This window comes from Tenrec ecaudatus, chromosome 4 (genome assembly GCF_050624435.1).
Source record: "Tenrec ecaudatus isolate mTenEca1 chromosome 4, mTenEca1.hap1, whole genome shotgun sequence".
NCBI lineage: Eukaryota > Metazoa > Chordata > Mammalia > Afrosoricida > Tenrecidae > Tenrec > Tenrec ecaudatus.
The window spans coordinates 65,234,997-65,250,449 of NC_134533.1; the positions used below are offsets into that span (position 1 = coordinate 65,234,997).

General features: G+C 41.2%; 1 protein-coding gene across 1 annotated transcript; it reads left to right on the top strand.

The window, feature by feature from the left end:
- The first annotated feature begins 9,843 nt into the window (after window positions 1–9,843).
- LOC142445856 (olfactory receptor 52L1-like) lies at window positions 9,844–10,791 on the top strand. Its single transcript, XM_075547733.1, has one exon. It carries the CDS (start codon window positions 9,844–9,846, stop codon window positions 10,789–10,791), a length of 948 nt encoding a protein of 315 aa, XP_075403848.1.
- Window positions 10,792–15,453: the final 4,662 nt, after the last annotated feature.

Here is a 15,453-nt window from a genome sequence, read left to right on the forward strand (position 1 = left end):
TGTTTTGCCTCAGTGTGGTGGGATCAGATTGGGTGCCATTCCCACACTGTGTCTCCGGTGTTGTCCCCTGTAGGACCATGGGTCAGTGAGGGGCATCACGTCTCATAGTGGGGCCAGCCATGTGGTCCTCTCTGTGGATTGTCTGCTATAATCGGGAAAATCATCCTTATGGCCTGGTGGGCCAGGATGTGCTCCACTCTCTGCTCTTCCCCCTTCATCTGCTCCTGTGTGCTCTGATCAGATATGTCTCTCTCCTGGAGTTTTCCCAGATTCAATGCTGTCCTTTGAAATAAATTCTTCTGTGGGGGAGGGGCAGGTGTCCACATAGTAGTTGGGATTGGGACTGGCCCCTCAGAACTCTCCACTGTTTCCCTACTCCACGCTGGCATGTTGCATTCACATCTTGGAGCACTGGGTTGAAGTCTGGTCTTTGTTCCCTGTGGAGATATAAACAATACCCACTCCTTGTGTGGGTTAGTGCCCTGTGCCCCCGCTACTCATTTTTTTAAATTATTTTTTTTCCTTTCCCCACCTCCTTTTAGTTGGCTGCCATATGTATCCCTGTATTTGGTTTGGTCCCTGCCATACTACCTGGTCCTCACCCCAGGATTATTTGTATGCAGTAGCTTTTTCCCTATACCCCTTTTGCATTTTTTTAAAGCTTACCCCAGCGGACTTATGTTGTAGATGTCCTTTTGTGCTTGGCTTACTTCGCTTAGCATGATTTCCTCCAGTTCTTCTCATGCAGTGATGTGCTTCATATGTTCATCACTGCTTTTAGCCACGTGTAGTACTACATTGCATGTATGTAGCACAGTTTTTTAGTCCACTTGTCAGCTGATGGAAATTTGGGTTGTTTCCAACTCTTTGCAATTGTGAACTGTGCCGCAATGAATATTGGAGCACAGCTCTGTCTTGTTTTTGTGCATGTTATTATCTTCGCAGGTCTGTCTAAATAAGATAGGCTGGGTGAACAATTTGAAGGGGAAAACAATTGGAGCGATGGTTCCAGGGGGACATGGGAGAGGGAGATGTGGGGGAAAGGAAGTAGTGTTAACCAACCCAGGGACAAGGGAAAAACATATCGTAGACAACTAAAAAGGAGGTGGGGAAAGGAAAAGTTATGTGTACTTTTGATTGGTTGACTATTCTTAGGCCTTACCCCACCAGATTCTGAGTTCTATTGTATTTTCAGGTTACATGACTTGTTTTCAATAAATATTGAATAAATAAATCTCATTATTTTAATAGGTTGTGGTATCATTGCTTGTTACAGTCTCATTCATTAACATATTACATGTTTCAAGGATTGTGTAAATTATTGAATACATTTGTATAAATCAACACTAAGGACTCGATGCATTTTTATTAAAGAAATGAAATAAATTGTCACAAAATTACCACTGCCATCACAATCACTATTCCTCTTACTTTATTCCATCATCATGAGTAGTATCACATTGAACTTGTCATTTCAAAATTAATATTTCAAGTGGTGATATTTGGAGACTCTGGAGGCACCGGAGGACAACTGTTATTATAAGAAAGACTGACTGCTATGTATAGCCATCAACCAAACATAAAGGACATTTGCTTTCTCTTATCTTCATACGCTCTACTTTCCTCTTTTTTTGTCACTAGTTTCTTCCATATTTTGAGTATCCATTGGGCTATCTAGAAGGGCAGTGAAAAAGAGGAAGACCTTTGACAAGGTGGATTGACACATGACTGTAACAATGGGCTCAAACATAAGAACTACTGTGAGAATGGTGCAGGACTGGAAGTTGTTTCATCCTGTGGTCCATCGAGTTACTATGGATCAGAACCAACTGGACGACCCCCTCCAACAGCAATAATACTGGGCTCTGGAATCACAGGAGTTCTCACTGTGATTGGTGGATCCACTTGAAAACCTAGACATTATGATGCAATGTTATTGTGCTGTAGTAGAAATTGGTTCCATGTCATAAGTTCTGCAGAAAAAGCAAAACTGATTTCCTTAGGAAAATGAGAGGCAGGAGAGGGACATGGTTTGAGGTGGGTTAAAGGGATGCAATGGACGATAAGTGCATGGATGGTGGAAACCAGTCACATGCTTGGCTGCTAACTGAAAGGCTGACAGTTTGAGACTCCCAGAGATGCTTTGGAAGAAAGTGCTGATAATCTTCTTCTGAGTGAAATATAGCCAGGGAAACAGCTGCTCTGACACACTGGGGCTGCCAAGAGTTAAAATTGAACAGCTTCTCCTTATATGCTTTTAACATGCTGTAATTTTAATACACAATACATACATTAACATATAGTCCTCATTCTTTGTGTGATTATGTACTTAATGGATATCATTCCATGGTCCATATATTGAAATTGACTTGACATAAGGACAGCCATTTTCAGATTTTTAAAAACTTCTCTGAACCCTTTCCCTGCCTATGTTTTCAGAATGTACTGTGTGCTGAGAATGTCCTTCACAATCTTGGCTCTTCTCAGAATGGGCCCCACTTAATATCTATAAACCAATGCTTGTTTTTACTTCTGAACAGAAGAGCTTGAAGAGCTGTGTGGAAAAATCCAGACCTACCACTTAGTCATCTGATTGTGGTTTTGACCTTTTTAAGCTGACATCTTACAACAGTAACAGCAAGAGGGGCTACTGGGCTTTGAGAGACATTTGGTTCTCTCGCAGCCACCAGCGGTGCAGGTTAATAAAGACTCTAAATCGCAACTTTGGGGGTTATAGTGGTCATTCAACTGTTTAACTTACAACACATAAAGACAGGGACTTTAAATATATAATTTTATTGGGAGCTCTTATAGCTCATAACGTTTATATCAATTGTGATACAAAACAATTGTATGAAGCACATATGAACATATGTTGCCATCATCATTTTCAAGACATTTTCTTTCTACTTAACCCTTGGTATCAGCTCCTCATTTATTTCCTCCAGCCCTCACCATCCTACACTCATGAACCCTTGATAAAGTATAAATTATTACTATTTTAATATGTTACACCATCTGCTTTATTCCTTCACCCACATTTCTGTTGTTCATCCCTGGGTGGTGGGAAGTTACATATTGATCATTGCGTTTGGTTCCCTCTTTTTTTCCCCATTTCCCCCCTACCCTCATGGTATCGATACTCCCCTTATTGTTCCTGAGGGGTTTATCTGTACTGGATTCTGTTTGTCGAGAGCTCTTTCTGTACCAGTGTACGTGCTCCAGTCTAGTCAGATTTGTAATGTAGAACTGGGGTCATGATAGTGGGTCCTGGGGAGTGGGAGCATTAAAGAACTAAAGGAATGTTGTGTGTTTTGTTGGTGCTATCCTGCCTTGTGACACTCATCCCTGACTTGTGACCTTTCTGTGAGGGGATGTATAATTGTCTACAGATGTGCTTTGAGTCTCCATTCTGGTGCCCTCATTTGCATCAATATGATTGTTTTGGATCTTCTAAAAAGGCAGGAACTTTAAAAAAATGAGTATTAATTATACATTTTTATATATACATTTTCCAAACATAATCCAGTACAGATAAATCCCTCAGGAACAGTAAGGGAAGTAGTGATACCATGCAGGTAGGGTGGAAATGGGGGCAGAAAGGGGGAACCAAATGCAATGATCAATACAGAATTTCCCATCACCAAGGTATGAACAACAGAAATGTGGGTGAAGGAAGAAAGCAGATAGTGTTACATATGAAAATGTATCCATAATTATCCATTTCATAACATCTACCAGAGTATTTGAAACTAGTACATATTTAAGAAGTGTGTGTTAACTGAATGAAAACATGTGGCTTTCAATCAGCTCTTGATGAAGTGCTAATTGACTGGATGAATGGCAGGACATGGTGTTTGAAGCATTGTTTCTAAGGAAGATGTATTCACTGGGGTGAATGGTAGCTGCTTTAGAAAAGGTTCTGACCAAGGGAAGAGTCTGCCTGATGATGGAGATCTCACAGAAGAAGCCAGACCCAATCTCATTGAGAGTTTCCTGGGATGAAGTGTCAGAGATGCTCTGCTTCTCCTGTGCTTCCTTTGGCCCTGAGTTTGGTGTCTTGGGCACTGTCACAAGTCTGTGGAATAGAAGCAGAGTGTTCTGCAGTGGGCTTTTTACAGGTTGTATTCTCAAGAAACAGACTCTGAGACATACTGCATTCAGAATGTTTACTGGAGTTTATACCTGGTAACAATATCTGTCAAAAAGTGAGGGGCACAGGATGAAACCGTTCAACTGGGATGCAGTTGCCTCAGGCACATCTGCTGACCAATACAGGATCCTTGAGCTCAGATGGTTCTTCAGGGTTGCCCTAGAGCAAAGACAAAGTGTCAAATTTTTGTATTCCCAAACTGACCAGTTACTGGTTGTGACCCGCTGTCCTTGGGTATAAGGATAAGCCGTCTTTGAAGCAAGAGCAGAGAGAAGCCCAGATCCATAAGAAGGGAATGGTACATTCCAGTTCTCTGTGTGAAGTGGCCAAGATTGAGACAAGAGGTACCAGAGACTGTGTCATGGAGATAATTGGACAGAGCAAGAGGAGCAGTTCTGAGATTAGGAACTATGAGACAGAAATTAAGGGACCACATGGCTAAAAGGCTGGAGACTGGAAGGAGACTTGGCTACAGGTTCAAAAAAGGAATTACTGTGGACAAATGCCTGTATACCTACTGTTAACTGATCTTGACTTGTGCTAACCTATTAACTTCATTTAGAACCCCACATCCTTGTGAGCATGCCTGCAAGTTCTGTGTAGTCATTGAAATGAATTATTGAAGCCAATTATTATACACAGCAGTAGAGTACAGTGTGAGGAATGGTTGGTGTCAAAGTAGGTGAAGAAGGATGGAGCATGGCCATATCTAACACCTCGCTCTCAGCAGTGGAGAAGTCAGGTATCCCCTATCCCCCAACTCCCAGATGTTTATTGCAATAAGCCTTTCAGTTTCAGGTGCAGTCTTGGCTCTGCCTAATTCTCCATCCCTGGAGGCATTAGCCATCGTGTTGTGTTCTTTGTCAGCCTGGAGGTTAACATTTGGTGCTGTCCAGGTGTGCCTGTGAATCCGGTGGGACTCACAAATTAGTATAAATGGCTGGCATATCCTGGGTCTTTCTCAAAGCAGTCAGCACTTCCTTGAGAAAATACTAAGAATGGACTTCCAAGGTGGAGATGGGAGAACCAGCTGTGAGGTGATACATGAATTACAGGTGTGGAAAATAAGGTCAGGCTTGAGACTTATGACTTCAGCAAGAATAACTTTCTTTTCCCCACAGCCTTTGTGATGCATTCGTTCTTTGCTTGATTAGCGTGGGACTTAATACCTCTGCTCTGACACCACTTCAAAAGCTCACGGCCCTCGATGCTGAGTCACAGTGACCCTATAGGACAGAGTAGAACTTCACCTGTGGGTTTCCAAGATTGTATCGCTTTACTGGAGTAGAGAGCCTCCTCTTTCTCCCCAGAAGCAGTTGGTGGTTTCAAACTGCTGAATTTGTGGTTATCAGCCCAACTCGTAAGCCATTATGCCACACAGGGTTTCTCCCGACACCACTTAGTTGAAAGCTAGTTCCCCTTGACTGGTCTCTTCAGCTTTGTCTCTTTAACATTAACATTTCCTACTTAATTTTTCTTAGTGTCTGCCTTCAGAGGATGCATTGCTGAGAAGTCCCCAGTGAGACTGTGAACACCTACATTAAACATTCACATTAACTTTCAAAAGCATCTTGGGATACTCGTAGGAGCATGGTCCTAAAGTATATTTTCACTATGACATATGACACATGTACATATATTAATCTCTTTTCCACATGTCTCGCCTGTGCCAGTTCTCATGTTCCCTATGTTTGGAGAACTTGTGCACATACCTGGGGTCATGTGTTTGATTTCCTCTGACATTCGGAGACTGCTGCACAGTCCTTCTGAATAAAAAAATCCTTTCTTCCAGTGTTATTCGTAAGTTAGGACAGAAGCCCATTGGGGTCGATCTGGGGGCTAAGGGTGTTCCTCAGAGTAGCAAGGGCCATTGCGCAACTTTCTTTCCTTCCAACTTCTCTTCTGTGTTGCTGAGTCCCACTCATGGCTGACACAGGACTTTAAAGAATGCCCATCTCAGAGACAACCCAGAGATCAGGAGGGAATTGCCCTGTACCAGGCATATTTTATTGTTGGAGTGTCAGACTGTCTCCTAAGGTAATTCAGTGCGTGTTTTCTTTTCTGTTACTCCATTTTTACTGGGTCATTTTCATTCATGCTCCTAGCTTCTCTCTTTCTGTACCCCGAACCTACATTTTTTAACTACTCTCCAGAGTCTGGGACCCTATAAAGGGGATTAATGAGAAACACAGATATAGCCCATCCAGGAGCCTCCCTGATTGTTACTGTTGGAGACCCGCTAAAGACTCTGCCATAGCTTCTTACAGAAGAGAGATTCTGTGGAGTTTCCTGCCAGAGGAGCACTTAGGTGAGGAATGAGGAGGCTCACAGCACCATTTCTTTTATGGACACATCACCATCTGCTGCAACAGTCCTACATCCCTAAGCCAGGCTCTGGCTTGTCAAGTGCTCCTAATTCATGGCTCATTTAGGATATTCAACTATTCATATATTTATTCTTTAACCATCAAAATTTATTTAGTCAGTAAGCATTTATGACTATCCACTAGGTCCCAGGAACTTGTTGCACCTTACCTGGGACGATGGTGATATTCAAGGCATGGTGTCTGCTCGTCGACACATTGACAGGTTTACAGTTCAAGGTATTTGATGCCATCACAGAGCAGTTGAAAGTGACAGTGAAAAATAAGAAGAGTCATGTCAGGCTCCCTTGGACAATTGCAGGAAAAATTTACAGACAATACGTCTTTTGGATTGAATTTACATGAGTAAGTAGGAGTAGACAATATTAGTTATCTCCTATTTGTTCTCTGCTGCCTGGCTGGAGAGTTAAATACATTTTCAAATCTAAGTTTTAAGAAATAAGGTCTCTCAAATAATCACAGAAGGTTCTCTTGTTTATTTTAATAATGAACACTTAACAAGCTACTCCAAAATTTGCCTGTGGACTCAGAGATCAATTAGCACAAAGAAGAAGTAGTTAAACTCAGGTATGCATGTCTGTGCCTCTCTTCTTCACTGCTGCAGTGTAACTGCTCTTATTGCAGTTGTGGGTGCCTTCATCAGGCAGACAACTATTCTCCAGCTCCTCAGCCAAAGGTTAATTAATAAAGATAATCAGCTTTCTCAATATTAAGGGTGTTAAGCACTGGAATGTGACATTTATTAATATTATGAGAATGTTGAGGTGTCAATAAAAATATATCGCAGTCATTTCAGGTTATCAGTGAATTTGATTCTAGATGTTGATCGCTAGGTAATATTTCAGATATTACAGATAATAGTCTTCAAAGTATTTAATAAGTATTTGCCATCATCATTTTATGAAACAAGTACTTTGATTATTTTATACTTTGGATGTTATCCATAAAAACCGAATTATTCTCAATTCATTTTATCTGGACTATATTCATCTCTTAACACAAAAATACATACATAAACATGTACTTTCAAGCGTTTTGTCTTAGTGATCTAGGAATGAATTGTGTGAAGAAAGCGAAGCAGAACAGCTCTTTATTTTGATGAGAAACAATGTCATAAGAACAAAGATAAAATAAGAGGCCCATGAGCTCATACTCAGAGATCTTTTAAATATGAGATCTTTCAACTATGTGGATCATGACAAATTATAGACAACAATGTAATTAATGGGACTTCCAAAACCCCTCATTATACTCATACAGAACCTGGACACAGACCAAGAGGCAGTCCTTTGAACATAAAAATGGGAAACTGCATGCTTCAAAATCAGGAAATGTTTGCATTCAGGGTTGTATCTTTTTGCCACACTTCTGAAGTCTGCATGCTTAGCTTTACTGAAAATAATGCAAGAAACTGAAGTATATGAAGAAGAACCCACATTAAGATTGAAAGAAGGCTAATCAATCATCTTCAGTATTCAGATGACACAACCTTGCTTACTGAAAGGGAAGAGAACTTGAGATACTTGCTGATGAAGATTAGAGACTGCATCTTTCAATATGGGTTAAACTCATTGTCAAGGAAACAATTGGACCAGTAGACAACATAATGACAAGCAGAGAAAAGATGAACAAGGATTTCATTTTACTTGGATCCACAATCAATCCTCATAAAAGCAGGACTCAAGAAATCAAAATGCGTATTGCATTGGGAAAATCACCTGCACAAAACTTCTTTAGAGTGTAAACATAAAACGATGTTATTGATATGTTTAATATTAAGGTAGCAGATGGACAGTGGGCCTCCACTCAAGTACTCCCTCAGTGCAAGAACACTTTGTTCTATTCAACTGGCATTCCAAGATGCTCACCTTTCTCACAATATCGCTGAAGACAAATTGGTACATAAGCAAATGTGGTGAAGAAAGCAGATAGTGCTCGGCTATCAAAAGGTATAGCGGCTGGGGTCTTAAAGGCTTGAAGATAAACAAGCGGCCATCTAGCTCAGAAGCAACGAAGACACATGGAAGAAGCACACCAACCTGTGTGATCATGAGGTGCCAAAGATCAGGTATCAGGCATCATCTGAACAATAAATCATAATGTTGTGAATGAGGCGGAGTGTGGAGTGGAGTCCCAAAACCCTTCTGTAGGCAGTTGGACATCCCCTTATGGAAGAGTTGCAGCGAGTAGACAAGCCAGCCAGGGTGCAGTGTAGCAACAATGAAACATACAACTTTCCTGTAGTTCCTAAGTGCTTCTTCCCTCCCGCCCCCCAATTAATATGATCCCAATTCAACCTTACAAATCTGGCTAGACCAGAGGATGTACACTGGTACATACAGGAACTGGAAACACAGCGAATCCAGGGTGGACGATCCCTTCAGAACCAGTGGTGAGAGTGGCAAGACCAGGAGGGTGGAGGGAGGGTGGGGTGGAAAGTGGGAACCAATTACAAGGATCTACATATTATCTCCTCCATGAGTGATGGATAACAGAAAAGTGATTGAAGGGAGACATTGGACAGTGTAAGATATGACAAAATAATAACATAAATTATCTAGGATTTATGAGAGAGCAGGGAGTGGGGAGGGATGGGAAAAATGAGGAATGATTCCAGGGTCTTAAGTGTAGAGCAAATGTTTTGAGAATGATGAGGGCAACAAATGTATAATTGTGCTTTACACAATTCATGTCTTTATGGATTATGATAAGAGTTGTATGAGCCCCCAATAAAATGACTTTAAAATACTAAAATAATTAAAGCTATAGGAATGAATGAACTTAGTCAGAGGTAATGTACAGATTCAGGAAGAGAAGAATAGATAGAATAATAGATAATGAATAAAATGCAAATGGAAAAGATTCCAAAGGGACTAAGATTGTGGCTTGGGAATGTAGAAAGGACAATTGTAAAGAGCTATGTCATGGAAATTAAAAAAGAAAATATAAAACACATTTTTCATAGTGTTCAGTAATACCGAAAGTCAATGAAAGGGACCCACATAACAGTTTCAATATATAAGTAAATGCATGCTAGATTTTAAAATATGTCTCTAAAGGAAGCAATAGGCTTACTTTTAAATATAGATAAAATGGGACTTAGCAAATCTCAGATAATATGATTAGTCACTTAAAAATTATCTCAGTAAGAGTAAATTCTTTCTTGTGTCTAACTTAATTTCCTGTGTTGCAGCTTCAGCCTATTTATTCATCTCAAGATGACACTCACCTGTAGACTTTGTGAAGACTCACCATGAATGAAGACAGTATGATTTTTGCTTCTATTTTCTTTTTTCAAAGTCATTGATGATGGCCCTTAGCAATTCTAGCTTAAGGCTAGCTCAGCCTTCTTTTTTCCTTGTAGGAATTCCAGGTTTGGAGGAATGCCAGCATTGGATAGCATTGCCCCTGGGTGTCCTTTTTGTTCTTGCTCTAGTGGGCAATGTCACCATTCTCTTCATCATCTGGACTGACCCATCCCTGCACCAACCCATGTACCTCTTCTTGGCCATGCTTGCTACCATTGACTTGGTCTTGGCTTCTTCCACTGCACCCAAAGCCCTTGCAGTCCTCCTGGTTCATGTCCATGCTATTGGGCATACGGAATGCTTAATCCAGATGTTCTTCATCCATGCATTTTCCTCCATGGAGTCAGGTGTGCTTGTGGCCATGGCTCTAGATCGCTATGTGGCCATTTGTTACCCTCTGCACCATTCCACTATCTTGCATCCAGAAGTCATAGGGCGCATTGGAGTGGCAGTGCTGGTGCGAGGATTACTCCTTCTCACCCCTTTCCCCATCTTACTGCGTCGCCTCTTCTTCTGTGCGTCAACCACGATAGGCCATGCTTACTGTGAACATATGGCTGTGGTAAAACTTGCCTGCTCAGACACTACAGTGAACCGAGCCTATGGGCTGGCAGTGGCACTGCTTGTTGTTGGACTAGACGTTCTGGCCATTGGTGTTTCCTATGCTCTCATCCTGCATGCCGTTCTGAAGGTACCAGGGGGCGAGGCCCGACTTAAGGCCTTTAGTACATGTGGATCTCATGTTTGTGTCATTCTGATCTTCTATGTTCCCGGAATATTCTCCTTTCTCACTCATCGCTTTGGCCAGCACGTACCTCATCACATCCATGTTCTTTTGGCCACACTTTACCTCCTTGTGCCACCTGCACTAAATCCTCTTGTCTATGGGGTGAAGACTCGGCAGATCCGGGATCGAGTACTCAGGATATTCTACATAAAGACATAGAGCTAAAATCACTGTGAATACTCATACCTTCTTTAGCGGTTCCTTCCAAGGATACTACCAGGAGCCCATGACTTTCTAGATGATGCCGATAGAGGCCATTTCTCATGGAGTAGTCCTTTTAATCCTAGTAGTCCCATGGTAAAATGTATCCACAGAATATAACCCCAATTTTCAGTGAAAACATATATCTATGTAATGGATTTCTTTAAAAGAGTTTGGATTATAGAAAATTTGCTTACAATTTTTTCTTAGGTCCAGAAAGACTGCTACCACAGAATGAATATATATATTTTATGAGTATTAATTTAAGAAAAAACAACCATACAGTTATCAACATCTAGTAACTCTATGTTGTTGGCAACGAATACTGAAAGTACTGTGTACTTCCAGAAGAAAAACAAAGAAATTTTTCTTGTACACTAACATGGTGTGAATGCACTTAGAATTCACATGGTGTAAGTTAGCATTCTATCAGGAGAGATAATTCCTAGAAAGAGACATCATGGTTGGCAAAGCAGAGGGTCTGGGTAAAAGAGGAAGCTCCTTAAGGAGATGGACTGACACCAGGGCAACAACAATGTGTTCAAACACAGGAGCATTGCGAGAATGGTCAAGACTGGGCAGTGCTTCATTCTGATGTACAAAGGATTACGAAGTTGAAATGCCTTGAAGACACCCAACACCATCACCGCTAATAACTCTAAAATGTACTACATTCTAGAGTTGCCAAACATTGTTTTATTAAGAAATATTTGTGCCAAGTATAAAATTAGCTTCTGTTTCTAAATTATTTGATAGAGGGATACATAAATTAGGGATTGGGTTCATGTTTGCAAGAAAACTGTAATTTCTGGTATATTATATCCAGTTTGTTGAAGGTTGTCTTAGGATCTGCCTCATCTCTTTTGTGTTCCAACAAAGGCATACTTTTTGACGGTACTATATGTCAGGTTTTTGCTACCTGTGGTAGACTGCTCAGGTGATGAGAGTCTTCTATATTGAGATTCCATATTGGTAGAATGTTTGAATGAGTGACTAATGTTTCCTCTTTTTCCTTTCTTGTAAATTTTTCTCCTAAAAATAATTTTATGCTAATTAAACTGAATGTCATTCTTTTAATTTTCATGACACATTGTGTAGGTTAGGAGGATGAGTAAAAGCTGTTCTTATTGCAGAAAACAAAATAAAACCAATTCAAACCAAAAAACCAAACTCACTGCCATCAAGTCAATTATGATTCAGACTGCGTTATATATTTCAATGAACTTAGGCTCATGTAAGTTGTCCAGGGAGACATTTATAAACAACCTTATATTTCTTTTCCAACTGTTTTTTATCTTGCATATCATTTAATTCAATTATTCAGTTATTCAGTTATATCATAGAGAATTGTACAATCAGCCCCATACCAATTTTAGAGCCCCTCCACTTAGTTAACTTGCCTTTAAAATGATTTATGCAATAACAATCTTTTCTAATGACACTCCCACCCTAGGTCTTCAATAGTTACTTCTAAAATCCCATTTCCCTCCTGTCGTAGTTATGTGATCTGTTGCCAATTTGAGAGTATTAAGAGTGAAGGGGTGGAACTTGATGGCCTGCTTTGAAGGCACTAAGGAGCTAAATAGCTCACTGGAGGCAGGACACACTCTCTCTGTCCCTGGGAGACATTCCTGTTGAGAAGCCACATGAGGCTATGCTGATAGAGCCAGAGCCCTGGAGCTGGAGGAGCCACGTGAGGACCCACATCAATGCTGAGATGCTTCCACCACCAATGGATACACAAGACTTTACACCAACTGGCCTATGGACTTACTGTATTCAGCATCATTGCATATGTTGCATGAGTCTGAAGAGGAATTTATAGATTAGTATCAGACATATGGGCTAATTTCAGACTTATAGACTTGATCTGGATTGGGCTGGGATGTTTTCTTAATATAAAATTACTCTTTATGTATAGCTCTCTCTTACACATATATATCAGTGTCAGCGAATTTGTTTCTCTAGTCTACCCAGACTAACACACCTCCCTTTCTCCCCCATCCCACTCTTGTGTTCCCTATGTCCCCTTTTAACTGTTATTATGTATCCACTCTTCCTGTGCTTCACAGCTGGGAGAACCAACTGAAAACAATAAAAAACAAATTGTGTTAAGGTGGTAAAGGTAAACAGATAATAGCATACAGATGACTTGACAAATAATGCACAAGAAGGAAAAGACCTCCAACAATAATAAAAAATCCAGGGAAGAAATTTCTGTTATGGAACCAGTAAGGAATACTCGCACCCAGAACAAATTCTGGTTGCATCTATAGGGTGGTCAACCAGCCCAGTGTGAAGTTCTATCCAGCATAAGCTGGATTACAACGGGCTCTTCCTAGTAGTAAGGCTGATGGAGGTGCTTACCTGCGGCTAGAGTGGACCTGCCAGTGGCTCATTCTGACCAGACACTGCAGAGGGCTTGGGCTCTCACTCTCTCCCATAGCCCTCCACAAATTAGGCATTCATGATTTTGCTCTGATGCTCTTTCCCCATATTCGAGTTGTGTTATTGTTATCGTTGATCACACAAGTTAGTGTGCTTCTTCTGTGTGGACTTGGTTGACTCCTTGCTTAGATGATTTTGCTTGTTTGTATACAGCCTTGAAGACCCCAGGCACTATTTCAATCGATAGCCAGCACCATCTGATTTCTTCCCCAAACTTTGCTGTAGCCCCTTATCTTCAATAATCATTTAATGAAGGTGAGAATTGAGCTGGGCCATGATGTAAAAATTGATAGTTCTTAATTTGGGGCTAGGATTTAGTGCTAGCCCACACCTATTCCTGGATCTATCCCTTTATTTTATTTATTGATCTTGTGTTTAATTAATTTGCTGTGGTTTGCAAGCCAATTCAAGCATGTCAAGTCTAATTGTACAATTTCTTGCATACTCATATATATTTTCCAAAACACATGTTTCCTTTCTGGACTTCTTGACATTGTCTCCCCCACTCTGTATAACTCCCTTACTCCAAACCCTTGTTATATTTTCTTTCCCTGTAAGCTAAACATTCCAGGGTTTCATTTTCTGAAAAATAATAAGACAAATAATACAGCTTCAAGAGGATGAACCCCAATGTCAATTCACCTCTGAAATACACTGTAATGTAAAGGAGCATATGCAGACACTAACAGAATGGGTGTCACAGGTTGCCGGGATATACATGTCTTAATACAGCATGCTGGGTGTTGATGTACCAAGACCTTGTTTGTTTGCCGACCAACAGTACACTACTCTTGGTACAGCTGTCTTCATCCTCAGACACCATGTATTTTCTGACATATTCTTCAGTTACAAGTGTGTCTGGGGCCAGCAGTCCCTCTACTGGGCATATAACCAGAAGAGGCAAGAAACAAACCAAGGCCAGACATTTGTGCTTCAATGTTTATTGCGGCACAGTTCATAATTGCAAGGAGTTGGAAGCAACCCAAATTTCCATCAACTGACGATTGGATTAAAAAACTGTGGTACATACATACAATGGAGTACTACGCATCACAAAAAGCAGTGATGAACGTATAAAGCACATCGCTGCATGGGAAGAACTGGAGGAAATCATGCTAAACAAAGTAAGTCAGGCACAAAACGACAAGTACAACATAAGTCCACTGAGGTAAGCATTAAAAAAATGCAAAAGAGGCACAGGGAAAGGAAAAAGCTACTGTATACAAACATTCTTGGGCTGAGGACTGTTTAGTATGGCAGGGACCAGAGCAAATGCAGGGATGCACGTGGTAGACAACTGGGGAGGAGGTGGGGAAAGGAAAATAAAATGATGAAAATAAGGAAGAAACGGGTAGCAGGGACACGGGGCACTAACCCACCCAAGGGGAGGGTATTGTTTATATCTCCACAGGGAAAGAGGCACCAGACTTCAATCCAGTGTCCCAAGGTGCGAATACAACATTCCAGCATGGAGTAGGGAACCAGTGGAGAGGTCTTGGGTACTGGCCCCAGTCCCAAATACTAAGTGGTTGCCTGCCCCTCCCCCAAGAAGAATTTATTTCAAAGGATGGCATTGAATCTGCAGCTCCCGGAGAGGGACATAGCTGATGGGAGCACACATGAGCATATGAAAGAGGAGTAGGAGAGAGTGGAGCACATCCTGGCCCACCTGACCTTGAGGACGATGACCCCAATTAGAGCAGCCAGTCCACAGAGAGGACCACGTGGTCAGCCCCACTATAAGACATGCTGCCCCTCACTGAACCATGGCCCTGTGGGAGACAGCACCTGAGACACAGTGTGGGAATTGCACCTGGTCTGATCCAGCCACACTGAGGCAAAGCACTGGGGGAGTGCAGTAGAACAGCAAGGGAATGGAGTAGCAAGGCCCCCAGAGAAGGCTGAAGGTGGACTTTGGGGCCAGGGAGTGGTGCCCCAACAGACTGGACTGGAAAACACTGCTAAAGGCCAACAAACAATCCTTGAACTAACTATAAGCTTTTCTTTCTTGTGTTTAGTTTTGGTCTTTGTTATTGGTTTGTTGTTGTTGTTTTGTTGTATATTGTTGCTTGGTTTTGCTCTGTATTGTCTTTGTGCATGTTATTTTCTCCACAGGTCTGTCTAAATAAGATAGGTTGGATGAACAATCTGGAGAAGAAAACAACAGGACCA

Bases quoted from the DNA above. Each gene is read 5' to 3' on its own strand.
- LOC142445856 (XM_075547733.1), top strand. From the start codon at position 9,844: ATGATGGCCCTTAGCAATTCTAGCTTAAGGCTAGCTCAGCCTTCTTTT.